The 26862-nt window shown below is 55.1% G+C and overlaps 1 protein-coding gene and 1 non-coding gene across 2 annotated transcripts; one reads left to right on the forward strand and one right to left on the reverse strand.

Annotated features, from left to right (window-relative positions):
* Positions 1-599: 599 nt before the first annotated feature.
* On the forward strand, positions 600-20988 carry MRC2 (mannose receptor C-type 2). The gene is made up of 30 exons (XM_065747226.1): positions 600-769; positions 7281-7679; positions 8714-8887; positions 9037-9201; positions 9347-9460; positions 10033-10176; positions 10645-10833; positions 11291-11445; positions 11687-11794; positions 12960-13075; positions 13158-13306; positions 13410-13627; positions 13837-13979; positions 14059-14161; positions 14326-14464; positions 14578-14613; positions 14910-15070; positions 15246-15313; positions 15576-15676; positions 15773-15918; positions 16048-16162; positions 16243-16406; positions 16664-16772; positions 17170-17408; positions 17492-17660; positions 17824-17973; positions 18489-18608; positions 18889-19068; positions 19241-19267; positions 19916-20988. The coding sequence occupies exons 1-30, from the start codon at positions 646-648 to the stop codon at positions 20134-20136; spliced, it is 4446 nt and encodes a 1481-aa protein (XP_065603298.1). The 5' UTR covers positions 600-645; the 3' UTR covers positions 20137-20988.
* A 5503-nt stretch (positions 20989-26491) lies between these two features.
* On the reverse strand, positions 26492-26573 carry TRNAS-GCU (transfer RNA serine (anticodon GCU)). Its single transcript has one exon. It is a non-coding gene; the product is annotated as a tRNA-Ser (tRNA).
* Positions 26574-26862: the final 289 nt, after the last annotated feature.

Consider the following 26862-nt stretch of genomic DNA (forward strand, 5'->3'; position numbering starts at 1 on the left):
GGCTCTTCGCGTGGCTCTCCGGGGCTGCGCAGCACAGAACGGAGGGAAGCGTAAAAAAAAAAAACCAAAACCAAACAGATCGAAGTTGTGTTGTATTTTTTTTTCCCATCACCCGACCCGTGTGTGGATGGGGATCGGTGCGCTTCGCTTATCAGCACCGCTGCCGGGCAGAGCAGCGCGGAGCTCATCCGCCCGCACTGCCGGAGCCGCCGGGGGGGGGAGAGGAGGAGGAAGAGGAGGAGGGGGAGGGCAGAGCAGCCCGCACCGCACAGCCCCCGGCCCCAACCCGCGCCCCGTGGTCCCCCCACCCCCCCCAACTCTCCGGGCCCGGCCCACGACGGCTGCCGCTGACGCAGTGTCTGAGGCCGTCCCCGGCTCCCCCCGCACACCCTTCGAGTTGTTCTTTTTTTTCTTTTCTTTTCTTTTTTGGTATTTTTTCTTTTTTTAACTTTTTTATTTTCTTTCCTCCTTCTTTTCACCGTCCCACCCCCTCCTCCTCCTTCTCCTCCTCCTTCTCCTCTTTCCCCCTCCTCTTCCCCCATCTCTCTCCCGCCCCTCCGCCGTCCCCGTCCCCCCGTCCCCCCCCTCCCTACCCCGGCGAGGAGGGAGCAGCGAGGCCCCGAGTGCGGCGGAGCGGAGCGGGGCATGGGGAGCCCCGCGGGGCCGCGGCCCCTCCGCACCGCCCTCCGCTGTCCGCTGTGCCCGCAGCTGCTGCTCGCCCTGCGGCTGCTGCTCGCCCTGCGCCCGGTGCTCGGCACCCCGCACCCAGGTGGGACCGCGACCGCGGGGAGGGTGGGAACCGCTTCGCTGTGGTTTGTTTCCTCCGCCTGGCTTTGAGTCTCGTTGAGCACCGTTTCTTTTACTCCATCTCCCCGCGGTCTCCTTTCGTCCCGCTGCGTTTTGTTTTTTTCTTTATTATTATTATTTTTTTTTTTTTGTTTGGCTGCTTGGTTGTGTTTTGGGGGGTTTTCTATTTCTTTTTTTGGCCCACGCCGCCGCTTTTTCTTCCACTCCCGTTCCGCCGCCGTTTTTTAGTCTTTTTCTTCCTTCGGAATTGAGCTCCCCGCTCCGCACCGCCACGCAGCTCCTGGCGAGCCGGGCGGAAACGCTGCCGCATCTCCGGGTGGGGGGGGGGCGGCACCGGGGGCGGGGGGGCGACTGCAGCTCACATCGCCCCGCAGCCCCGAGGTGTCCCGGAGGGGCTGAAGGGCTCCTGGAGCCCTTCGCCCCAAATCCTGTCGCCCCCCCACGGTGTATTAATCCGATAGAGAAGTACACAGCGTGATCGGGGCCCGATGGGAGTTCCGCAGTTCTCTTTTCTCCCCACTTTTGCAGTGAAGGCGGTGGGGGGAGGGTTGAAGCCCTCGGAGGTCACCATGTGGCCAAATGCCCGTGGGCCTGAAACAGTGTTTTCAGACACTTTCTACCCCAGGATAGTCCAGTACGGAAGCAAACGTTTCGTTGCTCCTTGGGTAAATTTCCCCTTTTTGAGAAATCAAAAAAAAAAAATCAAAATCAAAATTTGCTGCTTCTGCCGGAACGGTAACAAACGTGAGCCCTTGGCCCTGTGTTATTAGCATCGAATCAGCAAATCCAAAGCAGATTTGGAAATGGCAGGAGGGGAGGTGCTGCTGCCCGGCCCGCTCCCCCCCCCCCCCCCCCCGCACCCCGTGGCATTTCCCCATGGCTGTGCTGGGACCCATTGCCTCCCAGAGCTTTGGGTCACTGTGTGGTGCAGCCCAGCAGTGGGGGCACAGCTCAGGGGATCGGCGTAGGGAGGGACGAGGCGATGGGGGAGAAATCCCAACAGAGCTGAAGAGCATCCATCCTGGGTGTGCTGCCCCGTGGAGACGCTCTCAGATGAACTTCCCCGTTCAACCTCTCCTTGCCCCCCAAAAACGATCTGTCCTGAAGCTGTGCGCTCCTCCCTGCAGCGCTCGGGGGTCTCTGGATTGCAGCGGGGCCATTTCTGGCCTTGGTGCCGCTGTCGGATCCAGGGCTGGCGCGTTCCCCTCGCCCGCACGACGCCGAGCACAGAGGCAGCTCTGTCCCTGCGGTCGGTGGGAGCTGCCGAGGTGGGAGTGCGGGAGGAACAAGGCCGCTTTCAGCTCCCCCAGCCCAGGTTTCGCTGCTGCGAGCGCCGGTCCTTCCGATTTATTCCGTAGGCGATGGGGTGGAACGGTGTTTGCCGGTCCTCCAGGGAGCCCCGCAGAGCCTGCAGGCACAGTTGGCCATTTGCACCCCTCCCTCCCTCCCTGCTTCTTTCTCCTGGGGTCTCCCCGTGCTCATTCATTTCCCCCCTCTCGCACTGTTCCCTGTTTCTCCGCATCTCCCCATCCTGACAGCTGGGGTGGGGACAGCAGTGACAGAGGTGCCACGTCCCGGGTGCTGCTGATGCTCGCAGCTCCATCCAGGCAGGCACTGCATCCCCGGTGCTGAGCTGAGTTTGCAGCTGGGGAACGATCCCTGCTTGGATTTTGGCATGAATCACGTTTTTACCTTTAAGCAAGTGCCCTGGAAAGGATGCTCTCTGCTTCCATGTCTCTGCTGAGGGGGTCTTGGGGATGGGCCCGGTTGATGGCATCGCTTTCTCTCCCTTCACACCGGGATGGGCTGAAAAGATGGAACTTTGGGAAAGCTTCTCCATCCCTTCAAACCATTCCCCTGTGTGGAGCTGTGGGCTGGGGCTGCTGTGGGGCTTTGTGGGGAGGGAAGAGGGCAGAAGGGACCTGGGGAAGAATTTACAGCCTTTAAAATAAACACAGTGGGCAGCACGTGAAGTCCTCCCCGTTTTCCTCTCTGCTTGTGGCACAGCAAAACCAGCTCCAAGGTAATTGGGATCGTGTGGGAGCTGGGAGGTGGGATTGGGCTGCACAGGGCCCATCCACAGCCTCGTGTACCTCCAGGGATGGGACAACAGCAGCTCTCTGGGTAAAGAATTTCTGCCAAACATCCAACCTGAGTGTCCAGGGCCCCTCCGAGTAGTGGTGTTTCCCAACCTCAGAGATTGTATGGTTCCAAGTGCTGGCAGCCCCGGGGTTACCATGTGTGCCTGATGTTTATGGGACAGTGACACAGGAGCAGCCCACGTGGCCCCAAGGGCTGTCCCAGCCACCCATCCCAGCTCCACCACTGCCAAGGAGCAAGATTTTAATTAACGTGAGCCGTGTGGAGCCCGTGAAGCATCTACATTTTTCTCATTCTTAAGATTGCTCGGAGCCCATAAGAAACCAACACAGATGCTCTCTTTCTTAAAGGACCCATCTTTAATTAATTAAGGGTTAGAAGATGACGAGTGGGTTGACTGGCAGCTTCTTGAGGGAACTCCTGAGCTCAGGAGGGGCAGTTTGGGTGCTTACAGAGGGCACTTTTCAGGCTCCTTATGTCCCCTCCCAGAGAGCTCAGTGCTGCATTTCTCCTTGTGCTGCCACAGTGGGGACGTAGATGGGATTTTTCATGTAAAACAGAAGGGATAGCAGAGGAATGGTGCTGGAGGAGCGAAGGGAGGAGCATTCTGTGCATCTTTATGTTGCTAGTAGTGTTGAAAATGTCAATGGCTTTCAGCTAGACCCCGTTATGCTGCTGGGACTTGTTCCCTCGCCCCTCTTCATGGCCAGGATAAGCTGCTTGTCCTGCCCACAGACAGCATCCCCAGTGGAAAACAGCTGTACGTTTATTTGTCTGCATCCCAGGCAAGGAGAACGGGCTGACTGCCCACAGGGAGCCTGAGATGTGGTACGTGGACCTGGTCCAGCATCGCTCTGAGGCTTTGGAAAATGAGCAGGGTGCTGGTAGCCCTCGCTGATCGCAGCCAAGTTACGAGCTCGTCCCACCCGGCCCCAACCTACAAACATTGTTTTTTCCATGAGCCAAGAGGTGCCCACTGCTCTGAGCACCAGTCCTGGGGCTTCACCCTTGGACAGCTCCTTCCGTGGCTTCTCTCTGGCCAAAACTTGCTCATTACGGCTGTGCTGTTGCTCTTCTCCGTGACAAATGTTGGGGATGGCTGCAGCCTCACCTGGGCAAACTGCTGGGAGTGCCAGAGTGAGAGGGGGCCACTGCTGGGCTTTTGTGGGACTGGTTTTCTAAGAAAGGGGGGGTTCCAGCATTGGAGATGGGTGGACTTGGGGCCAGGTCTCTCCCCATGCCCACGGTTCCATCCCCACCTGTGTGTGTGGGGGTGTGCACATGGAGCTGTCACTGTTGGACAAACCTCTCCAGTATCTGATGAGACCAGTTTGGGATTCTTAGTTTCCTTGAGGTTTTATTGCATGGTTTTCACTTCTCCGGTGCTTACCTTCCTGCTGAGCTGGGTACATCCCCGTGGATTTGATTGTGGATGAGCCACTGCTTCCAACTCTCCTCCAGCTTCTCTGTGTGGTCTCAGGGTGATGCTCTGCATTGCTGCTCCACCACCCCTTGCACTGTGAAGACAATGAAGGCGTTTCGTTAGTGGTTTTGTTTCCTTTACGTGGGGTCTGCAGCCCCATGGGGCCACGAGGGGCCCTATGTGCTCCCGTGGAACCAGCATCCATCACTGACCCCCTCCATTGCCTCTCATCCCACGTGCTGCCCATGTTCCCCAAAACTGCAGGTGGTGATGCTTTCCTTATCTGCCGTGCGGTGGCAAAGCCATTGTGGAAAGGGCTGAGCTGACTTCCTTTTAGCTCTGGCTTTCTGATGGCTAATATCTTGCTTTAAAAACCAAATAAAATCAAAGAGCTGCTGCGGTGGGGCACGACAATGCAGAGCTCAGGGCTGACCCCCCTGGAAGGATGTGAGGAGCAGAGGTAGCATCTCCCTTCACAGCTGGATTTGGGGTTTGTTTTGGGCTGGTCCAGGCAGAGCATCACATAGATGCAGTTCCCAGTTCTCTTCCCCCATTTGCTGGTGGGCAGCTCCTCCCCAGGTCTGTAGTGTTTGCTGTGGTTGGGTTTCCAGCAGTGCAGAGCAGATGGGAAGCTCTGCCGATGCTGTCTGGAGCCCAGAAATGGTGCAAAAACACAAGGAGTATCTCTGAAGGGAGTCACCCATAGCTGCAGCATCACTGTGGAGAGCAGTGCTGGCATTTCTAGAGCTCTGTACATGGGCTTGGAAGAGATTTTGTCTCTGTAGTTTCTGCTGGTCGATAATTTAAGAGCAAAGGGTGGAAGTTACACTCTGCAGGAATCTTCAGTTCAGCCCAAGTTGTGCTGCTGTGTTGAGTGGATCAGGGTTTACCCCAATGACATCATTCCACCAGCACTGGATCCTGCCAGGATTGGCTTTATCCCACAGGATAACGGGTTGGGAGCAGGAGTGTGACCATGTACCCATGCTCTGTGTGTGTGCAGATAGCAGAGTGCATCCTGGAATGCCACACTGCTGCTGAGCTCTGTGGGCTTTCAGTGCGTGCTTAATGCTCCCGAGCACAGTGTGCCCCTGTAGCACTGCGTGGAGCTCCCAGGGGTCACGCTGTGATGTCCCAGCCTAGAAAGCCCAGCAGGTGACTTCCCATTCTTTCTTTATCCTGCGAGCCCAAAACTCTTAAGCTATAATTTCCAAGCTCCAGCTCTCCTCTTTTTAGAGGCTGGTGATATTTTGTGCCTTTCTGACTCCAGGACTGTCCCTTGAGTCTGGACAGCTTCCTCCAAGCCCACGCAGCGCTGTGGCTCCGGTCCCAGCAGGCACCAGTCCAGCACTGCGGGCAGCAGTGGGGCACAGAGCACCCCAACACCCGCTGCTCAGGTTGGCCCTGCGCCTTTTTCCTCTTGCTGTTGATGTTTTTTGTGTTTCTTTTCCCAAAGGCAGGCTGACACAGGAGCAGGAGGGGAGCCCTGATGCTGACCTTCCCTGTGCTCGTGATGGAGAGGGATTTTCCAGCCCCAAAGCGCCGCTGCTCAGCTCCTTGCAAAGAGCTGCAAGGACGTTTTGCAGCCCTCCTCCAAGAGGGTTCTGCTTAGTTTGAAACTTGCTGGAATTTGAAAAATGTCTCTGAGAAATGAGTCTCTCTTTCCAATCCCTGGCATTCAACACCGCGTGCCCCTTCTCACCCATCTTTATTTCAGGTCATCCCTGGTGCCATCACCACTGGATAATGAACCCTTTCCAACGCTTCTGCTTTGGAGCCAGGATGAAGTGGCACAGTATCTTTTTGCAGAGCCAACCAGAGCCCTCTGGTTGCTTTCTCCTCCTTCCTCCAGTTCCTTTTCCTTGCTGGATATGAGAGGGGTGACCGGTGTTGAGTGGGATTGTTGACCTGGAACAACACAGCTGGGGCAGGGTGAAGGTTGGGATGAATAGGAAATGAGAACCTTTTTAGACCAAAAAAAATTCATACAATGGCAAAAAAACCAAGGCAAACCAAAGCTAAATATAGCCAGGCCCGTGAGCAAACTGACTTCTCATGATGTTTGCAGTAGAAGAAATGGGATAATTAAAAAAAAAAAAAAAGGAGAAGGAAGGAAAGAAGGCAGAAGTTGTTTTCCTAACACAGTGCTTTTCACTGGGGTCATTGGGTGAAGCAGGGTGGCCTGGGAGTCCAGATCCCAGTGCAGAGTCCTGCTGGTTTTACTGGTTTCTGCAGCTTTTGGGGTGAGAGGGGATGAAGATGCCCTCAGTGATGAGCTTTGGCAATGGGAGGGGGTTGAGAAAATATGAGAGCTGTGGGTGTGGGGAGCACCTGGGCAGTGTGGACATGGTGGAGGTTGGGATTTTGGAGGTTCCCAGTGAATGTCCGGTAATGATCTCAAGTTGCACCAGATTGGACATTAGGAAATAGCTCTTTTCTAAGAGAGTGGTCAGGCACTGGCTCAGGTTCACCAGGGAAGTGGTGGAGTCACTGTCCCTGGGGGGCATCCCTGTTCAGATGTTGTACAGAGAGACATGGTGTAGTGGGAAATATTGGTGGCAGGTGGACAGTTAGACTGGATGGTTTTGGAGGTCTTTTCCAACCTTGGTGATTCTGTGCTTCTATGATAAGGAGGGGTTGGCCACAGCTCAAAGTGGGGTTGGCCAGCTCAAAGTGGGGTTGGCCACAGCTCAATGTGGGGTTGGCCAGCTCAAAGTGGGGTTGGCCAGCTCAGGGAGGTGGAGTCACCAATTCCTGGAGGTGTTCAATAAGTATTTGGATGTTGTACTGAGGGATGTAGTGTAGTGGGAAATACTGGTGGTAGTTGGATGGTTGGACTGGATGATCTTGGAGGTCTTTTCCAACCTTGGCGATTCTGTGATGCCAGGCCAACTGCCAGCTGCACTTTAACCCTTTCTTTCCTCATGCTTCTTCCCCTCTCACCAACCAGACTCCAAAGTCTTCCTCATCTACAACGTGGGCGTGCAGGGCTGCCTGGAGACGAAGGACTCGCTGGTGCGGCTCGCCAAGGGCTGCAACGCCAGCTCCCCGGCCCACCAGTGGAAATGGGTCTCACGCAACCGCCTCTTCAACGTGGGGGCCATGCAGTGCCTGGGGGTGTCGTGGCACGGGGCCAATGCCACGGCTGGCCTGCACCCCTTGGCCACCTACGAGTGCGACCGCGAGTCCGTCAACATGCGCTGGAGCTGCCGCGGTCTCGGGGAGCAGCTCTCGCAGCATCTCGGAGCCCGCCCAGGCAACGCCTCGCTGGACAGGGGCGACCAGGCTCGTGGCTCACAGTGGAGGACGTATGGCACTGAGGAGGATCTGTGCTCCGTGCCCTACTCTGGTAAGGCTTTGCCACACGCCGAGCTCAGCGTTTGCACCTTGGGTGCTTCGTAGCATCGCAACGTGGTTGGGTTGGAAAGGACCCCGCAGCCTCCACAAATTTCAGCCCTTGCTGTGGGCTGGTTGCACCCCACCAGATCAGGTCGCAGGGTTGGATGCAGTATTCCAAATGGGGTTTGCCTTCTCTTAGTGTTCTTCTCCAGTCTTATTCATTCTGTGGTTCTGTATTGGCACAGCAGTGCAGTCACCGTCCCTGAAGTAGCACTCAGGGACGTGGTTTAGTGGGCATGGTGGGGGTAGGTTGATGGTTGGGTTGGATGATCTTAGAGGTCTTTTCTAACCTTAATGATTCTATGATATTCTTTGTCCCTGTTGTCTTGATGCCTTGCAGACACCCAGGAGCCATTAGCAGTAGTGTTAGCCCATAAGCAAAAGCAGTCCTGAGCTAAACACCGTGCAGCTCTATGCCCCAACCCTGCAGTGGGATGGGGGAGAAAAATGAAGAAGTGTAAGACCTCGTGGGTTGAAATAAAGGCAGCTTAGTAAGGAAGAAAAAAAAATTGAGAAATAGAAAGAAAAAATCATCAGTAGCAAAAGGAATAAACAAAGCAAGCAATGCACAGTGCAGTTGCTCACCACCAGCCAGCTGATGCTCAGACAGTTCCCACAGCCCACCCAGCCACCTCCCCCGGTTTTATTGTTCCATGTGACATCATACGGTCTGGGATGTCCCTGTGGCCACTCTGGGTCAGCTGCCCTGGTTCTGTGCCCCCCCAGTTCCCCCCTCTGGCAGGACAGTGTGAGGAGCTGGAATGTCCTTGACTCAGTGTAAGCACTGCTCAGCAACAACTAAAACATCGCTGTGTTATCAATATTATTCTCATCCTAAATCCAAAACACAGCTCATGGGAAGAAAATTAACTGTCCCAGCCAAACCCACGACTTCCAGGCATCCCCTGGTCCCCCAACCAGGAGAACCTTCATCCTTGACTCCCCCTGGCTGCATCCTCATTGGGGGACCCTCTTCTCCCACAGAGATCTACACCATCCAGGGCAACTCACACGGGAAGCCCTGCACCATCCCCTTCAAGTATGACAACCAGTGGTTCCACGAGTGCACCAGCACAGGCCGGGAGGACGGCCACCTTTGGTGTGCCACCACCCAGGACTACGGCAAGGATGAGCGATGGGGCTTCTGTCCCATAAAGAGTAAGTGCTGGGGGGCTTGTCCTGTCCCAGTGGGATGCAAGAGCATCCCGGTGGCTGCCCAGCACCTGGCTTTGGTGGGATGTTGTTTTGGTTTGGGTTTTCTGGAGCTGGAGTGGGACGTGCTGGGTGCCAACTGCTTGTTCCCATAGGTAATGACTGTGAGACCTTTTGGGACAAGGACCATCTCACCAACAGCTGTTACCAGTTCAACTTTCAGTCCACGCTGTCCTGGCGGGAGGCGTGGAACAGCTGCGAGCAGCAAGGAGCCAACCTGCTCAGCATCACCGAGATCCACGAGCAGACCTACATCAATGGTGAGGCAGAGTGACCCTGCCACCCAGGGCAAAGCTGATGACACCAGGGGCAACTGTTTGGGTTGGGCTTGGTTTTTGGGCTGGGCTTGTGCATGGAGCTGGAGTTGGGGGGCTGATGTTGCCCCTCTCTCTGTGTTGACCCCAGGGCTGCTGACCGGGTACAGCTCCACGCTCTGGATTGGGCTCAATGACTTGGACATCAACGGGGGCTGGCAGTGGTCCGACAACTCACCACTCAAGTACCTCAACTGGGAGAGCGGTGAGCTGGGAGCTCTGTTGGGGGGGGACACTGTGCTGCAGGAGAAAAGGGGCAAGGGATGGGCTGTGAGCAGTGGATGTGGCTCCAGGCAGGTGGTAGGAGAGGTGGCCCAGGCTGCCATGGTGCCCTGAGCTAAGCATCCTTGTTTCAAGGGCCGCTGACTACCAGTGATGGGCAGCTTGATGGCAGAGAGTAGAGAATGCTGCTGCCATTATTTGTCACTTCCACCTCTAACCCTTGGGTCACAGGGTAGAAGGATGCACCCATTGTGCCCTCTGGCATCACCCCAAAGCACTCATGGGGATTTATATACCCCCAGAGAGTATACAGGGGGTATACGTAGAGGACAGCCATCGACTGTCACCTGGCATTTCTAGTTCATACTGATGCTCCGGGTCCTTACGCATTGAGACACAACAAATAATTCCTAGTGTGCCAGCTTGTGTTCTGATTGTACAAAATCAGTCCATCTCCAGTAGTGTCTGGGCAGGGAGAGCTGTGCCCTGCCAGCCCTACCCTGTGGGCCACCAGCAGCCTGTTTTCCCCACCTCCCCCCCTCCACCCATTTCCAGACCAACCCGACAACCCCAGCGAGGAGAACTGTGGTGTGATCCGCACCGAGTCGTCCGGGGGGTGGCAGAACCGTGACTGTGGCATTGCCCTCCCCTACGTCTGCAAGAAGAAGCCCAATGCCACCACTGATCCCTTCCTGACAGGTGAGTGGGGGCTGAGCAATCCCAGGGGAAGGTTGTGGGTGGGATCCCTGCTTCCCTGCCAGTCCCCCCCTGCAGGGAGCTGCTGCTTACCCTGGAGGTGATCAGAGTGTGCCAGGGTGGGCATCGCTTTGGAAAATTGCAGAGCAGCACTACCTCAATGCTCAGTATGCTCCCAGGTTGGACATGAAGAGAGGCAGCAGGAGAAATGGGAGGTCCGTGATGCTTTCCCAGGTCCCTGTGTTCTGCTGTTGCATCGATGCTGTGCAAACAGAAGGGATTTTGTTTCGTTCTCAGAGCTCTAAAGCTACTATTGCTCTCACCTTGCCATTGCTTGCAGGGCTTTCCCTGTAGCTTTCCCATGCCTTGAGCTCTTGTCCCAAACACAAAGCACTCGCTGGGACTGCAGTCCTCCACAGAGGAGAGGCTGGGGGAGCAGTGTGGGAACCCTCAGCTGCTTTTCCCTGCCAGACTCATGGTCAGAGGTGAAAGTGGACTGTGAGCCCAGCTGGCAGTCTTTCCAATCCAACTGCTACCGCCTGGTGGGAGAGAAGAAGAGCTGGCAGGATGCGAAGAAGACCTGCCTGAGGAGTGGGGGGGACCTGGTCAGCATCCACACACTCTCTGAGTTGGAGTTTGTCACCAAGCAGGTCAAGCAAGGTGAGGGGAGCCCGTCCAGCCTATGGGTGTGGGGCATGCATGGGGAATTGGTGGCATCCTGTTCATGTTTGTGTTCTTGCAGCGTCAGATTGTGTGGGTTTTGGTGTTGTGGAGATATTTGGGAGAGCCTAATTTGGAGTCTGGGAGCCGTCATGCTCAGTGTGATGCATCATGACATGATGGGGAGAAGATAGCATAGACCCATCTGAAAATATCATTCAGTTAATGCAGAAATAGGATGAAAACACTGAGAAGGAGGTGGATTTCATTCTGTTTGCCCCTCCGTGGAGAGAAAGCATCCATGCCCCATCTGCTGCACGAGGCTGAGCCCTGCAACTCCCATTCAGGGTGGGGGCTTGGGGAGGGGTTTTGCAGCCTTTTCGGGGAGGGTTTGTGCAAGATTACAGCCAGACAGAGGGCGTTCTGCCTCCTGGCTCTGAGCCTCCTGTTTTGGCAGATGTGGAAGAGCTCTGGATTGGCCTAAATGACCTCAAGCTGCAGATGAACTTCGAGTGGTCGGACGGGACGCCTGTGAGGTTCACCTATTGGCACCCCTTTGAGCCCAACAACTTCCGTGACAGCCTGGAGGACTGTGTCACCATCTGGGGACCGGTGAGAGCATGGGGCAGGGAACACATCCTAAACCCCAAGGCATCCTTCTGGCCAGGGAGGAAGGGCCTGGGGGGATATCTCTTGCTTGGGTTGAACCTGGCTCATCCCAGCTGCTGGGAGGGGAGGGATCCAGTGCATCCATGGGGGCTGATGTAGGGAAGGAAGATCAGTGGTGCACAGGCTGGGAAATTCCCTAGGGCTGTCAGCTGGGCTCAGTTCTGCTGTTCTCCACCCTTTCCAGGAAGGGAGGTGGAATGACAGCCCATGCAACCAGAGCCTGCCCTCTATCTGCAAAAAGCCCGGCCGGGTGAGCCAGGAGAAAGAGGAGGATGACCACGGGTGCCGAAAGGTGAGTGGGAAGCAGGCAGGTGTGGGGGCCCTGTGCCAAGGGGCTGCAGTCTCTTGGCTAATACTTCAGTGCCCTGAAGATATAGGATGGATTTGCAAACTGCAGCCTTGAACATCCCCTTGCCCCATCTAGAGCTCCAGGCTGTGCCCAGGGGACTGCATAGTCCTGGGCTTCTGTATTGGCACGAGGCTATGAGAAGAAATTGGGACAGAACTCATGCTTTCATCATCCAAGGTCCTCCCCCTTGCTCTGGCTTGAGTTTCCAGCACAGAATTTCATTGTTTTTTCCCCTGCTTTACCTTGAGCCTTGATGTAGCAAAATGCTGCAGCAAAACTGCTCCATGCAGGAGCCCAGTGAGATGGGGATGGTGCCAGGAAGGTCTCTAGGTGGAGGCTGAGCCCTCTCATCCTTCCCAGCCTTTGACATCACATCACGTGCACGTCCCTCACCGTGCTGCTGCCCGCTCCCTGCTCTGGCAGCACACAGGCACTGTTGTGTGTCTGGCTCCTCCAACATCAACATGTGGGTGATTAAAGCAGGCTGCAGTGAGACTTGCTCTGCATTCAGTTCCATGACACAAAAGCAGGATAATGCTCCCCTCCCCACACCCCGGCGGGGCTGGATGCTGGCAGGGAGAATGATATGTGCTGCTTTGAAGCTGCCTGGCTGTTTGTTTTCCTTGCAGCCTCATCCTCTGGGACTGCAGGATTGCTTGAGCTCGGTCATGCCGGGTCGGCTTGGGGTCAGAGACCTCCCAGGAAAAGCTGGAGGTGGCAGCAGGGGACGTGGCTCCCATCCCATGTCCCCACCCCACAGCGGGGTCTCAGCCCCCGTGGATGGGACAGTTTTGGTGTGGACTCAAGTAGAGAGTTGGGCTGAGAGGAACCTTATGAGGTGCTACAGAGGGATGTGCAGAGTCCTACACCTGGGGAGGAATTGGTACAGGTTGGGGGCTGAGCTGCTGAAAAAGAGCTCTGTGGAGAAGGACCTGAGGATCCTGGTGGCCAGCGGGCTGACCATGAGCCAGCAGTGTGCCGTGGTGGCTAAGAAAGCAATGGGACCCCAGGGTGCACTGCATGAAGTGTGGCCAGAAGGGCGAGGAAAGTGCTCCTTGTGGGAAGGCCACATCTGGAGCACCGTGACCAATCTGTGTCATGTCCCCAGGGCTGGAAGTGGCACAGCCCCTCCTGCTTCTGGCTGGGTGAGGACCGCGTCACCTACAGCGACGCCCGCAAGATGTGCTCTGACTATGGCTCCACGCTGGTCACCATCACCAACAGGTCAGCACTGCACCCTGAAAATGAGCAGCATGGGATGGGATCAAGGCAAGGGGGGGCTCAGCTCACAGCTTCTTCCCTCCAGGTTCGAGCAGGCGTATGTCAGCAGCCTCATCTATGGCTGGGATGGAGAGTACTTCTGGACAGCCCTGCAGGACATCAATGAGACGGGCGCTTTCCGCTGGCTGAGCGGCGACGAGGTCATGTACACCCACTGGAACCGCGACCAGCCCGGTAAGGGGGCGGCAGTGGGTGGGACGGGACGTCCCCATCCCCACTGGTTCTGCCCAGGGAAGGGATTGGCACGGCCACAGCCTGACCCTGAGGCCGGCTGCAGGTTACAATAAGGGTGGCTGCGTGGCCCTGGCCACCGGCAGCTCCATGGGGCTGTGGGAGGTGAAGAACTGCAGCACCTTCAAGGCCAAGTACATCTGCCGGCAGAATCTGGGCACACCGGTGAACCCTGAGCTGCCCAGCGTGTACCCTACACCCAGCCTGACTGGTACCTGCCCGCTGGGATGGAGCACGGACCCCAAGCTGCGGCACTGCTACAAGGTATAGAGCTTTGGTGAGCCCCAGCCCTGCCCCCATCCTGCGGGTGTACATCAGTGCAAGAAAAATGCATCCTGAACCCAGCTCTGGGGACTGGCAGTTGGGATGCTGCTGCTTGCAGAGAGGAAATGATGCTCTGCTTCCCCACACCAGGTTAGGGGTATCCGAGTGGGATCCCAGGGCTGAGCCCTTCCCCCTTTCTCCATCCCCAGGTGTTTAACTTTGATAAACTGCAAGAGAAGAAGACGTGGATCGCAGCGCAGGAGTTCTGCCGGGAGTTGGGGGCCCAGCTGCTCAGCCTGGGCAGCTACGAGGAGGAGCACTTCGTGGCTAACACCCTCAACAAGATTTTTGGGTGAGGGAGCCGGCTGTGAAAGCACAAATAGAAAAGCCTCCAGATTGGAGGCTGGCTGTGTTCTTACCTCTTCCCATAGGGAGTCAGAGCCGGAGATCCACGAGCAGCACTGGTTCTGGATCGGCCTCAACCGGCGTGACCCTGCGGGGGAGCGGAGCTGGCGGTGGAGTGATGGGCTGGGGGTGAGTCCGGTACTGAGCACCCGGCTCCCACCGCACAGATCTGAGCCGGGGAGCTGCAGCACTGCAGGCAGCTTTTACTGGGGGATCTGGGGATGTATTATGGGCATTTGGGGTGGACATCCAGCCCGAGAGCCCCAACCCTTCCTATCTGTCTCGGCCCCCAGTTCTTCTACCACAACTTTGACCGCAGCAACTACGATGATGATGACATCCGGAACTGCGCGGTGCTGGACCTGGCCTCCCTGCAGTGGATGCCGATGCAGTGTGAAGCCCAGCTGGACTGGATCTGCAAACTGCCCAAAGGTACCACAGGGCACTGCTACCCCAGGCACCACTCAGCTTCCACGCTGGGCTTATCAGCAGAGAGGGGGATGGCAGATAAGCAGGTGCTCACGGCTTCCCCTTTCCTTCTCCAGGAGCTGATGTGAAGGAGCCGGAGATCACAACCCAAGGTGTGTTTGGGGCCGTGTGTCTAGCTGGTTATACAATCCTGTTTGGGCACTAGCAACCAGCTGGGAGAGGACAGACCTTGTGTGGGCTGATGGGGTGGTGTCCGCAGCTCCAGCCCCTCACCAGCGCTCAGCTCCGTTGTGGTCCCTCCTCAGTAGCCATAGCAGGGCAGGCTCAGGCCCCCGTATGGATGCTGACCCCTGCAGGGAGCAGCTCAACAGCCAAACCCTTGTGGGGAAGACGGGTGGGGATGCAGGAGTGGCCCAGCTGCGGTGTGATGCTGGGTCCCTGCTTGCAGGCAGCAAAGAGTGGGTGAAGTACCAAGAGGCTGAGTACAAGTTCTTCGAGCACCACTCGACGTGGGTGCAAGCACAGCGCATCTGCAGCTGGTTCCAGGCAGAGCTGGTGTCAGTGCACAGCGAGACTGAGCTGCGCTTCCTGGGCCAGAACCTGAAGAAGGTAGGAGGTGCCCCCATCTGGATGCTGCTTTTCAGGGCTGCTCTGTGCCCACTGCATCCCCTCCTTCCATGGCCTTGTCTGGGGACAGCTCAGCTCTGCATGCTTTGCCGTGGGTGGTGGTGGTGGGGTGTCCACCACTGGAACAGACACTGATGTCCCCTCTGTGGTCCTGCAGTTCTCCAGGGGCCAGGAGCAGCACTGGTGGATTGGGCTGCACACCTACGAGAACGATGGCAGGTTCAAGTAAGTTGTGGGGACCAAAACCCCCAGTGCCCCTGTGTGTCCCCGTGATGCTGTCCCCAGACTGCAGAGCACTGCAGCTCACACCGGCCTCAGGCTGTGCCCATCCCAGCATGGTGCTTCTGAGATGCTGGGGTGAAGGCTGCTGGTTCCTCACCAAGGAGAGGGAAGTGCTGCTGCACAGTCCCAGTTCGGCCACGTTTGGCCCAGTTTGGTCCCACTGCAGCCAGCTCGTACGGTTCACTGTTGCCTTGTGCTTTCCCAGGTGGTCTGATGGGTCCCTCCTCAACTTTGTCTCCTGGGCACCAGGCAAACCCCGTCCCATCAACAAGGACAAGAAGTGTGTCTATATGACAGCCAGCAGAGGTGAGGGGCTGCATCCTGCAGTGCTGGGCTCCGGAAGGACCAAGGGCTGCAGGCTGCGCTGATGGGGGGATGTTTTTGACCTTCTTGTCCCTGCAGAGGACTGGGGAGATCAGAAGTGCCTGACTGCGCTGCCCTACATCTGCAAGCGGAGCAATGCCACCGCTGTGAAGCCATCCATCCTGCCACCACCCGCTCCCACGAGTGGGGGCTGTCCTCGTGGCTGGGTCCCATTCCTCAGCAAGGTGAGGGGTCAAATCGGGCAGGATGGGGCTGGGCTGAGGGCAGGGAGAGGATGGGGTTTGGGGGCTGGGAGTGATGGCTGTGGGGCAGGAGCACCCCCATACCACCCTGTGCTCCTGCTCCTCATGCAGTGTTTCAGCTTCAATGGCCACGACAAAGCTGACATCTTAAAGTGGCCAGAGGCAAAGCAGGCCTGCGAGAGCCAGGGCGCCGTGCTGGCCACCATCTCCAGCCCTCTGGAGCAGGGTATGTCACCTCCTGGCCACCACCAGCGCCAGCCCCAGGGCTGCTGGGGGTGGCCCTCAGCGTCTGTCCGTCCCTCACAGCTTTCATCACAACCATGCTGCTGAACATCTCCTTCGACCTCTGGATTGGCCTCCACGATGCCAAGAGGGAGTTCCAGTGGGTGGACGGTGAGCCGCTGCGGCACGTCAGCTGGGCACCTGGGGAGCCCTCAGAGTGCAGCTCCTCCAGCCCTGGTGACAAGCCGGTGAGACCCCACTGCCCCAGAGCATCCCCTGGCCCTGGGAGGGAGAGGGGTTGGGGTACCCACCACCCTGAGAAGGTTTCAGCATGGGGTCCCACCACAGGGTTGGGCTGAAGGCTGCAGGGCTGAAGGTTGTAGGGGTGACTCTCTGAGGGCAGAGCAGGATCAGGTCCTGCAGTTCGTAGGCACCATGGGGTGGGAGTTATGGGTGGTGGGACGCATGCTGGGGGCCGTTCTGATTCTGTGGCTTGGTCCTGCAGACCAACTGTGTGGTGGTGTGGCACGGCTCGCCTCCCCACTTCACGGGGCGCTGGGATGACCGGAGCTGCGTGGAGGAGAAGCATGGCTACATCTGCCAGCAGAGCATAGGTAGGGGCTGGGGTGACAAAGCCCCCTTGAGCAGAGGTGGAGGTGTACACACTATTTGAGTTTTAACAATGGGGAGCAATGGGATCAGCTTTGGGTCAAGGGGAAAGTCCAGATGGACAAACTGTGGGGAGCAATTGGCCCCATTCTTTCTTGGGGCACTGCTGACCCTGTGCACATCCACCTGGTCTGGTGGGCCCCACAGGGATGTGTGTCCAACTTTGAGGTGGGGCTGGCACCTTGTCACTGAGCAGCCCCTGGGGACGTGCCTTCTGCAGCTGGCTGCATGTGTGCCATGCATAGCACTGCCATGGGGACCCCCCAGCTCAGTGGGGTCAGGCAAGGAGGTGACCCCCGGCACGCATGAGCATCCCCTGACCGTGTCTCTTTGCTCCCCCAGACCCATCCCTGAGCCCCGTGCGGACGCCGTACCCCCCCTCGCCCACCGGCACCCTCTTTTACCACAACAGCACTTACCGCATCCTGCAGAAGCCCCTCAGGTGGCACGAGGCCCTTCTGCTGTGCGAAACCGTCAACGCCACCCTCGCCTCCATCCCCGACCCCTACAGCCAGGCCTTCCTCACCCAGGCCATCAGCAGCCTACAGACCCCACTCTGGATCGGGTTGGCCAACAACGAGGTGAGGATATGGGATAGGCACCTGGGGTCGGGGTCCCGGGAGGGGTAGCAGCTGTCCCCCAGCCTTTCCCCTTGGTTCTGCAGGGCGGCCGGAGCTACTCGTGGTTGATGGAGGAGAACCTGTTCTACGCCAACTGGCAGGATGGGGAGCCCCAGCAGGCTGCTGGCTGTGCCTACATGGATGTGGATGGGAGCTGGCGCACGGCTGGCTGTGACACCAAGCTGCAGGGTGGCATCTGCCAGCTCCAGTCAGGTGCGTGGCAGCTGACCTGGGGGGTCCACGTACCCCAGCAGTGGGTGTGACGTTGGGTTGGAGATGGGATCCCATCAGGGACCTTTAGGAGCTCTGTCCCCATGGGGATAGGTGCCCTGACAACTCCTGTCCTCCATCCGAATGCACTGTGTCCCCCCACCAGGTGCCCCCCGCACGCACAAGTGGAGCTACAGTGGCAGCTGCCCCAAGTCACTGGAGGACTCATCCTGGATCCCCTTCAGGGACCACTGCTACACGTTCCATATGGAGATCACCCTGGGGCAGAAAGATGCAATGCGGAGGTGCCAGAAAGGTATGGGGGGGCTGTGGGAGGGGATGGGAAGAGGATGGAAGAGGATGGGTCCCCGTGTTGCCTCTGGGTACAGCAGAACACCCTCAAATGGAGCCCCTGTCCCTGTTCCCATGGTCCAGCCATCGTTTCTCCTCAGTGCTGCTTTGTGTTGGGTTCATAGAATCATAGAATCACCAAGGTTGGAAAAGACCTACAAGATCGTCCAGTCCAGCCGTCCACCTATCACCAGTAGCTGTCTCTAAACCATGTCCCTCAACGCAGCATCTAAGTGTTCTTCAAACACCTCCAGGGTTGGTGACTCCACCACCTCCCTGGGCACCCCCTTCCAGTGCCTGACCACTCTTGTCCTATCGCTAATTATAAGAGTGAAGAAGCCAACCCCCAGCTCACTACAACCTCCATGTTCCCCATGTATCTCATGGTTCATGGCCATCAGAGGTTCCTCAGCTTCGTCCTCCCTTTTTGCTGCTGCTCCTGAGCTCCATCCTCAGCTCTGGGCTCACTTTCTTCCACAGTTGGTGGCACGGTGTTGTCCATTCGGGACGAGATGGAGAACGTGTTTGTGTGGGAGCACCTCCAGGCATACGAGGGCACATCCAAGGGAGCCTGGCTGGGCATGACCTTCAACCCCAAAGGTACAGGGCATGAAGAAGCCCTCCCTGGGTAACACCATGAATTCCCAGCAGCTCTGTGGTGAGCAGAGGAGCCCTTGGTGGTGGCACCAGCGTGGGGAACTCAGGCCATGGTGTGACTAAGAGGCCTGATGTCTCAGGCTGTGTTAGATGTGCCACGTGTGTCCTCCCCGGCCTCGGGGATCCTTCCCATTGCCCCGTGACACCTCCCCCTGCTTTCAGCACCAGGATAAAGGCAGTGCATCACTGCTGGCATCCCCAGACCCACTTCTTTCACTTCCAGGAGGCACCTTGGTTTGGCATGACAACACAGCTGTGAACTACTCCAACTGGGGCCAGCATGACACAGGGCCCAGCATGCTGAGCCAGAACAGCTGCTACTGGATCCAGAGCAGCAATGGAGTCTGGCGGCTGGGCTCCTGCACCAACGTCACCATGGGGGTCATCTGCAAGATCCCCCGAGGTAGGGACCTTGTGTGGGGGGGGTGGGGGGTCTGGGCAAGGTGTTATGGGGCAGAGCTGTGTCCTGCTGGCAGGGTTGGCCCTGTCTGGGGGCAATTGTGTTGCAGTGGGGTATGTGGGGAGTGAGGAGGGAGCTGTGGTCGTTTGCTTATAAGTCTTTGTTGCCATTGCAGTGGAGGAGAGCAGCTTCTCCAGGGCAGGTGAGTGGCACCAGGAGCTGGAACTGGCCCTGCCAGGCCAAGCTGCAGCACAGGTTGTGTGAATAACAGAAAAATGGTGGATTTGGGTGGGAAACCATAGAATTATACAGGTTGCAAAAGACCTCTAAGATTCCCGTCCAACCCCAACCCATTCTTACCATGCCCACAGTATCCCCAAGTACCACATCTCCACAGTTCTTCAGCACCACCAGGGTCAATGACTCTGCCACCCCCCTGGGCAGCATCACCACTCTTTCAGTGGAGGAATTTTTCCTAAGATCCAGCCAGACCCTCCCCTGGTTCAGCTTAAGGCCAACCCCATCCCCAGGCAGTTCTCAGTCTTCCTCTATGGAGGAGTATATCTGTGAGCTCTTTGCTGGACTCCTGGATGTGCCACATCTGATGGGATGCTATAGATCCAGCCCAGATGTCAAATGCCCGATGTCAACACCCATCAGGAGTGACCCAGAGAGGCTCCCCCTCTCCCAGGGCACTGCCATAGGCACGGTGTCCCCACAGTGCCCCGTTTCTGTCCCTCCCTGCCCCATTCTATCCACCCACCCCCAGCTGAAGCTCCTCCAGGGCCAGGCTGGTGCTTGGGCAGGACATGGGGAAATAGTATTTCACTGGACTTTCCCCTCCCCGCAGCTCTGCCGGAGAACACGACGGCCATCGCGGTGGTGGTGCTGTCGACGCTGGCGCTGAGCGCGCTGTTGGGCATCGCCATCTTCCTGTACAAGCGGCGGAGGAGCTCGGAGCGCGGGGCCTTCGAGAGCGCCCGCTACAGCCGCACCACCTCCAACCCCAGCGAAGCGGCCGAGAAGAACATCCTGGTGTCGGACATGGAGATGAATGAGCAGCAGGACTAACGGCAGGGGGAACGGGGAGGGGGGGGACCGGGATCAGCACGCAGGCGGTCCCTGGGGCGAGTGGGGCTGGGGTTGGGGTCGCTGCCGTACCCCCAGGCTTGCCCCCGGCTGCTGGGAGCTCTCCTGTAGCAGCTGTGGAGGCGGTTTCAGGGCTCAGAGGTTCAGAGGAAAGCTGCCCTCACTTGGAGAGCTTTCCCTGGCTGGGCTCCGAGACACCTTCCCCTGGGGAGGAGGTACACTTGGGTGGTCAGGGCCCCTTAGGGGCTCTCCCCCTCCCCAGACAACAAGTGAGTGTCTGGGAGCACACCCTCCTGGGCAAGAGGTCTCCAAAGCCAATCTACCTCCCCTTCCCACAGTCTTCTCTCCACCCTCCTCACCCTCACCTCCCCCTCCAGCAGCAGAGGTGTTGTGGTCCCCCCCGTAACCTCGATGTTCCCATGCTTGATGCTGCAGCCTCTCTCCCCGCTGTGCTCCCCCTGGGCTGGCAGTGCCGTCCTGTCCCTCTCGCTGCCCTCCATCCCAGTTACCACAGGAGCACCCCACACCACGAGCAGGTGGGAGACCTGGGAGCCCCATGCATCCTTCCCATTGTAGCAGTGCTGGCTGTGGCCCCATTTCCCAACTGCAAAGTGTGCAGAGGAAGGAGCACAAAGGGCTCAGGGCCACCCCAGTGCTACACACTCACTGTGTGGGACAGGGATGGCCTGGGGTAGCTTGGGCTCATTGAGGCCCTGAGGATGAGCGTTAGGGATGTAGGGTGGGGACCGATTTGGCTTTATTTTTTTGGTGGTAATTTTGGAGGTTTGGGTTTGTTTGGTTGTTGTTTTTTTTTTGTTGTTGTTGTTTTGTTTTTTCTTTCCTAATGGAAACGATGGATTTTTTTTTTAATTTTTTTTTTATTTTTTTGCTATGCTGTACTGAGTGCTGAATATATACATCTTTCACACAGCCAGCTGGGGTGTGTGTGGTTGCGTTCCACATGCCAGGTGTAGGTGAGGAGGAGGAAGGCACTGCGGGGCTGTGCCATGGGGCTGAGCTCCTGCAGAGCCCCACAGGATGCCCAGAAGGGGAGGGGAGGGGGTGTCCCTGCTGGGAATGGGACCCAAGAGAACCCCCACAGCTCTGGAAGAAGGCAGCAGAACCCCCACGTGGGGACATTTTCCCATCCCCTTGAGGTTGGTGCTGTGAGGTCAGCGGGGTCCGCAGAGTGCTGTGCTCTCCGTTCTGACACCTATATGGATTTTCAACTGTTGATTTCACTTAAGCTGGATATTAAGTGTTAGAGGAACTGTCGGGGGTTGGGGTGGGGAAGAAGGGATCACTTTATTTTTTTCTGTTTACTTTCTGGCAATGTCCAAACACCACCGTGATGTTTCTGGGCAGGAGGGGCCCCGGCTCTGCCCCAGCTCTGTTCCTCGGTTGTGGCTTTTATTTCCTGAGGTCCTTCCTGGTGTGGAGCTGTTGGTTTTGTTCCTGATGTAGTGCCAGATCCAGGAAAGCTGAGCACCAGTCCGTCCCCATCCCCATTCTGTGCCGCTGAGAGCCGCTGCACGGGGTCGGGTGGGAGCAGGAGTGGCTGAGGGGGTCCTCTGTGGTCTCCTGCCATGAGCAGAGCTCAGAAATCCCAAAGGGAGAAGGGCTGAGGTTGGGGTGGGTGGGATGCAGCGGTGCTGAGCTCGGGGTTGGGCTCAGCTACGAGTGCTGCACCGATGCCTGCATGTGGCCCTTCCCGGGATCGCTTCTTTAAGGAGATTATTTCCATATTTCCATTCCTTTCTTTTTTTTTTAATTTTTTTCTCCTTGATTAATCTTGTTCTATTTCCTCCTCCTTTACCTTCGAGCAAAGAAATCTGTACAATATAGGGGAAATTTTGTATGGGAATAACTTTGCCAGCTGTCAGCAGCCATCAGGATTACAGGAAAAAGCATATACGGTCACGTGGTATCTCCTATCACCATTAGAATAATGTGAAGAATTGCTTAAAAGGACCCTGTCAATTACATATTATATATATATATATATATATATATAATATATATATATAGTTTTGCAATTTTTTACTCTCTGTGGTTTGTAAGATCCTTTTAGAAGCTTGGAAATAAAATTTCCTTCCCCATCTTTTTTCTTCCCTTTATTTTATTTTGTATTTTTCTTCCATTCTGGGAGGGAAAACCCAAACTCACTGTTTGCAAAGAGGGCTCAGAATTCAGGATGCAATGCTCAGGAGAAGGAAAGCACTCCACAGCTGCAGCTTTTGGGAGATGGGGTCTGCATGTGTGCGGGTTGCAAGCAGGGGACCTGACAGCATTTCAACCTGCATGTACAAAACCAACCGTGAGAGCTTTTTTTCCTCACTCTCAGGATGTGGATGTGAGTTTGACAGAGGAGTTCTCAGTCTCTGTTGGGTAGAGGAGGAATGTGGTGCCCTGGGAGCTCAGGGTCTGCTCAGTGAGGAGCTCTGCTTGGGGGCAATGGCAAATCTGTGAGGAATTGCTGCGTGCTGCAGTGCATACAGCATGCATGGCTCGTGTTCAGTAACTGCCCCCTGCTTCCCACAGTTAATTGCAGTTTATGAGAACAGATTTGGAGCAGGCTGAGTGCAGCCACGTGTGCAGATCGGATCGGTTTTCCATCACTGGGCAATAATGGCACAGGGTTAGTGCAGCACAGGGGGTATTCATTGCCTTAAAACTTGCAAAATTATACCCTCTCATCACACGCCATAAAAATAAATGTAATTTAGGAAGTAATATGCTTTATGTGGAATCGAGAAGTTAGGAAATGTGTTAACCATGCAAGAATTCAAAGGGTTCATGTACAACTCTAGCTTAAAAGAATTCCTACAGCACTTTTGTACCAATGAATCCGAGTTCTGCAGAGCTGTGCTTACCCAGGCCTCCTGCAGCACAGCGAGGCCCTTGGTCTCCTTATCTCCCCTTCTAAGGGACAGCAGTATTTTAGGTGGAGTCAGCTCAGTGTTTTTCATGACAGCATTGCACTAATTCAAGGCAAGAGCTGAGGAGCTGTCTGCATTTGTTCTCCTTGGAATAAAGGGAGGACCCTCTGCTCAGGTGATGCCATTTGTCAAAGAAAGAGGCCGTTCAATAGGAGAACTTTCAGTGAAGCTCACCCCACTCGAGATGAAGGCAACGCTTTGGTGGTTGTTGTTACATGTGTGAAATAACAGAAAATAAAAGCATGTTTGGGACCTTTTGGCTGCAAGGACAACGTCACTGTATAAGCTCCGATCAGAAGAAGCCTTGGGAGCACAGCATGTCAGAGCTGCCTGTGACTCCAGAGGCACAGCAAAGGAACCACGGGCATCTCCGTGGGTTGGGATTATGAAGATTAAAGGAGAAAAACAGAACTTCCAGCCGGCTGCTTCCAACAAGGCATGGCAGCAAGACATGAACAACAGAAGTGCCATGTTGACATCACTGCCAGTTACCTCCACCTATGGTCTTCTGGAGCAATTAGCAATCAATGTTTGGGCATTTAAAGTCATCATTTGGATGGCAAAAAGGACTGAGTGATACTGATGCTCCTGGTTTGGCTTTAATTTAAGGAGGACATGAAAGGCAGAGATGAGAGTAGGTGATGTGAAGCCTTGGTGGAACTCCAAAGTCGCGGGGCTTCTCAGGGTCAGAGTCTGCAAGAGAAAGAAGGATGTTTTAGGGTGTGTTTCTTCATCAGCAAGGAAATTATTAGCAGCGCAGTGAGATGTCTGCTCTCTTTAAAACTTGGAAGCAGAGACCAATTGTGGAATGATTGCTCATGAGCTGCACCAATGGCCTGCTCTTCTGCAGTGCCCTCTGGACTCCATTTTGTCTTCGATCTGAAGAGAAAGTTTCCCCAGCATTCAGTGCAGATGCACTCTTTGAAGCCATCTTTAGGGGTACACAGTTTAATTACTATGGGAAACTGGCGAGGGTTAGCTCGGCCTCTCCTTGCACATCAGTGTAAATGCTGTGCAAGTCAGTGAAGTGCTCAGCATCTTTTTCCCCAAAATGGGAACTTTGCATCTCTCACAGTGCCGTTGGGATGTTTTAATGTGTGGAAAACCTTTTTGGGACACTGGTTTTAAATCCTGCAAAAGCCGCCGACTTCCGTAACTACTGCAGCTGTTACGTATGGAAAAGCACAGCTGAAAATGTGCTTTCTTTTTGCTTTGGATGCAATTGTCAGGTCTGCAGTGTTTGAATGATTGTTTAATTCTCGGGTCTTACAGGAGCTGAACCGGTCTGCTGCAGCTCCACGCCCTGGTAGTGCAGAAGGCAAACCTTGCTGCGGGTGAGGGGTTCCCAGTAGCATCAGTATGCCAGGCACAGAGCAGCCCAAGTAGAAAACCTCGGCTGTAATGAACGGAGCAGTTCCTAGGTGTCACTGCAGCCCCGGCTGACAGAACTGGGAGAGCCCTCCTCTGGCACAGCCCCAGGGAAGTGGAAACCGATCCAACAAAGAACTTAAAGCTGCTCTGACTGTGAGAGATTTGCTATGAGAATACGGGCTGTGCTGTAAACATGGAGGTCTGGAGCCTTCCTCGGGGCTGAAATAACTCATTTGGCATTTAGCACTGTTCCCGGGCATTGCTACTCTTCAAATCCTGGTATAGGATGTGTTTTTCCCGTAAATGAAACTCTGGGATTCAGAGAAAGCTTTCCCCAGCAGCAGTATAACAATTCCATCCCTCACTGTCCCCTCCTCAGCAATCTGAGCCACAGCACAGCGGCCGCCCGTCACCCACCGCCAGACAGGGATTAAAAATGCATGTCTCGTTCTTCTGTTTGCTCATCCTGGACAGTGACATTGGAACGGGACTTCCAAGGGCAGCAAAGTGGCTGAGAATGGCAATTTCACATCTCTGGGGAATGTTACCATGCCAAGATTAATCAATGATTTTCCAGAGAGCTCCCTCCCCTTTTATTTCCATTTTATTTTGGCCTCTGAGGGAAACACGAGTCCTTCGCGTTGGCCGAGGAACAAGAGTTCATCAGAACTGAGCAGCTAATCTGCTCTCAGCCAATAACCATTGGCTCCACAACTTATCCAAGTGCAAAGTTTGCTTTGGTCAAGTAGTCGTGACACCATCGGAGTCGAAACGAAGCAAAATATCTTTGGAATGGAAAACGGATAAAATACTTCGCAATGGAGAGCGTATCGTAGAGGTCAACCCAAGGTTGTGGTTGGACAACCTGGAGGCAGTTGTTCTGCAGTCACAAGGAGTACAAACAGAACCTGAATTACTTTCAGCTGTGTGAGCATGCAATGATTTCCACGCCTGACCAGGTGACTGCGAGTAATGGTCAACAGGCAAATAAGCTCCAGTAAGTTCATTAACAAAGAAATAATGAGAAAATACTCAAGGGTAGATTGCCATCAGCTTGGGAGTGCCATAGGACTGGAAAAGGGTTTGTTTTTTAGTGGTAGGGCTGGCCACCTGAAATCCCACATAGAACAAGAACAAAAGCTTTATTAAAGGAGCAACTCTTTAACCAGTGAGACACCAACCTTCATCTTGGATGTTCCAAAGCAGCTCATAGAAGTTCTTGAATTGCTTATAAATGCACTTTAAAGTCTCATTAAAACCTCCAAATCAGCAGGAGGAGTGCTAACACACCACGTGGATGGCGAATCAGAGTTGTACTGCATCGGACTCTGAAAGAATTAGAGCCCACTGAATATGTGTGCTGTGTTTTTTTTTTTTCCTTTTACTCTTTGTAGGCAGCTTCAATGAAATATACTTACACTTGATATCATGCAAATTGTCCTAATTTCCAGAAGCTGTGTTTTCTGATATTTTCCTCCCACTTTTTGATGTTTAATGTGTTTCTCTCATAACTGAGTCCCTCTTGCCAATACATGAGATGCTGCATATTTGATGAGGACAATTAAACAGGAGTTTTGTAAAAGTGCTTTAAGCTCCAAAGCCCATCTTCCTTCCTCCACCCCCCACTCCTGGCTGTGTTCAGCACTAGGAGAAAGGCCACCAAGATCAATAAGGCTTTCCCATTTTAATACTGATCTTTCTAATGCACTACTTAATAAAGCTAGAAAAAGTGAAGAGAACGCTTGTTAAGAAAATGAAGGCATGGAAACCACTCAAAAATTGGATAAGTGAGGAAATGACAGAAGCACAGAGTTGGAGTGGATGGGTAAAACCCCTTCTGGTCCCACCAATCATGGCAGATTTTGGACATCTCCAAGGTAGAGATGCACGTCCACAACTCCTGGAGAGTAAAGAGCTGTTCTGCAAAACCTCCCGTGCTCCAGTTAGTGCCCATCACCTTTCACCATGGCACTGGGCACCACTGAACAGAGCATTGCTCTGTGCTCCCAGCAGGAGAGGATTGCCACCGACGAGGATGGGATTCGAACCCACGCGTGCAGAGCACAATGGATTAGCAGTCCATCGCCTTAACCACTCGGCCACCTCGTCTGCTAAATTTGGATGCTGAAGATGCATTAAAGCTCCAGTTTATTGTCATTATCGGAATGACTTCTAATTAGACATGGCTGTCTGGGTTGCCATTAGATCCTCCTCCACTTAACTATGCTATACTGAATTTTTGAAATGACTATGAACGCACCAACCCTATCTATTTCAACACCACCAATAGCATTAAGGAATTCGAAGGCTGTTGCTTAGTTTTCTACTTTCTGATTCTTTTTTTGTTTGTTTAAAGCGTGATTAATCCCACACCAAGAGCTTCAGATGGATTTAATCA

This window comes from Cyrtonyx montezumae, unplaced genomic scaffold (genome assembly GCF_038088225.1).
Source record: "Cyrtonyx montezumae isolate F1298 unplaced genomic scaffold, pur_monq_1.0 scaffold_43, whole genome shotgun sequence".
In the NCBI taxonomy this organism is placed as follows: Eukaryota; Metazoa; Chordata; class Aves; order Galliformes; family Odontophoridae; genus Cyrtonyx; species Cyrtonyx montezumae.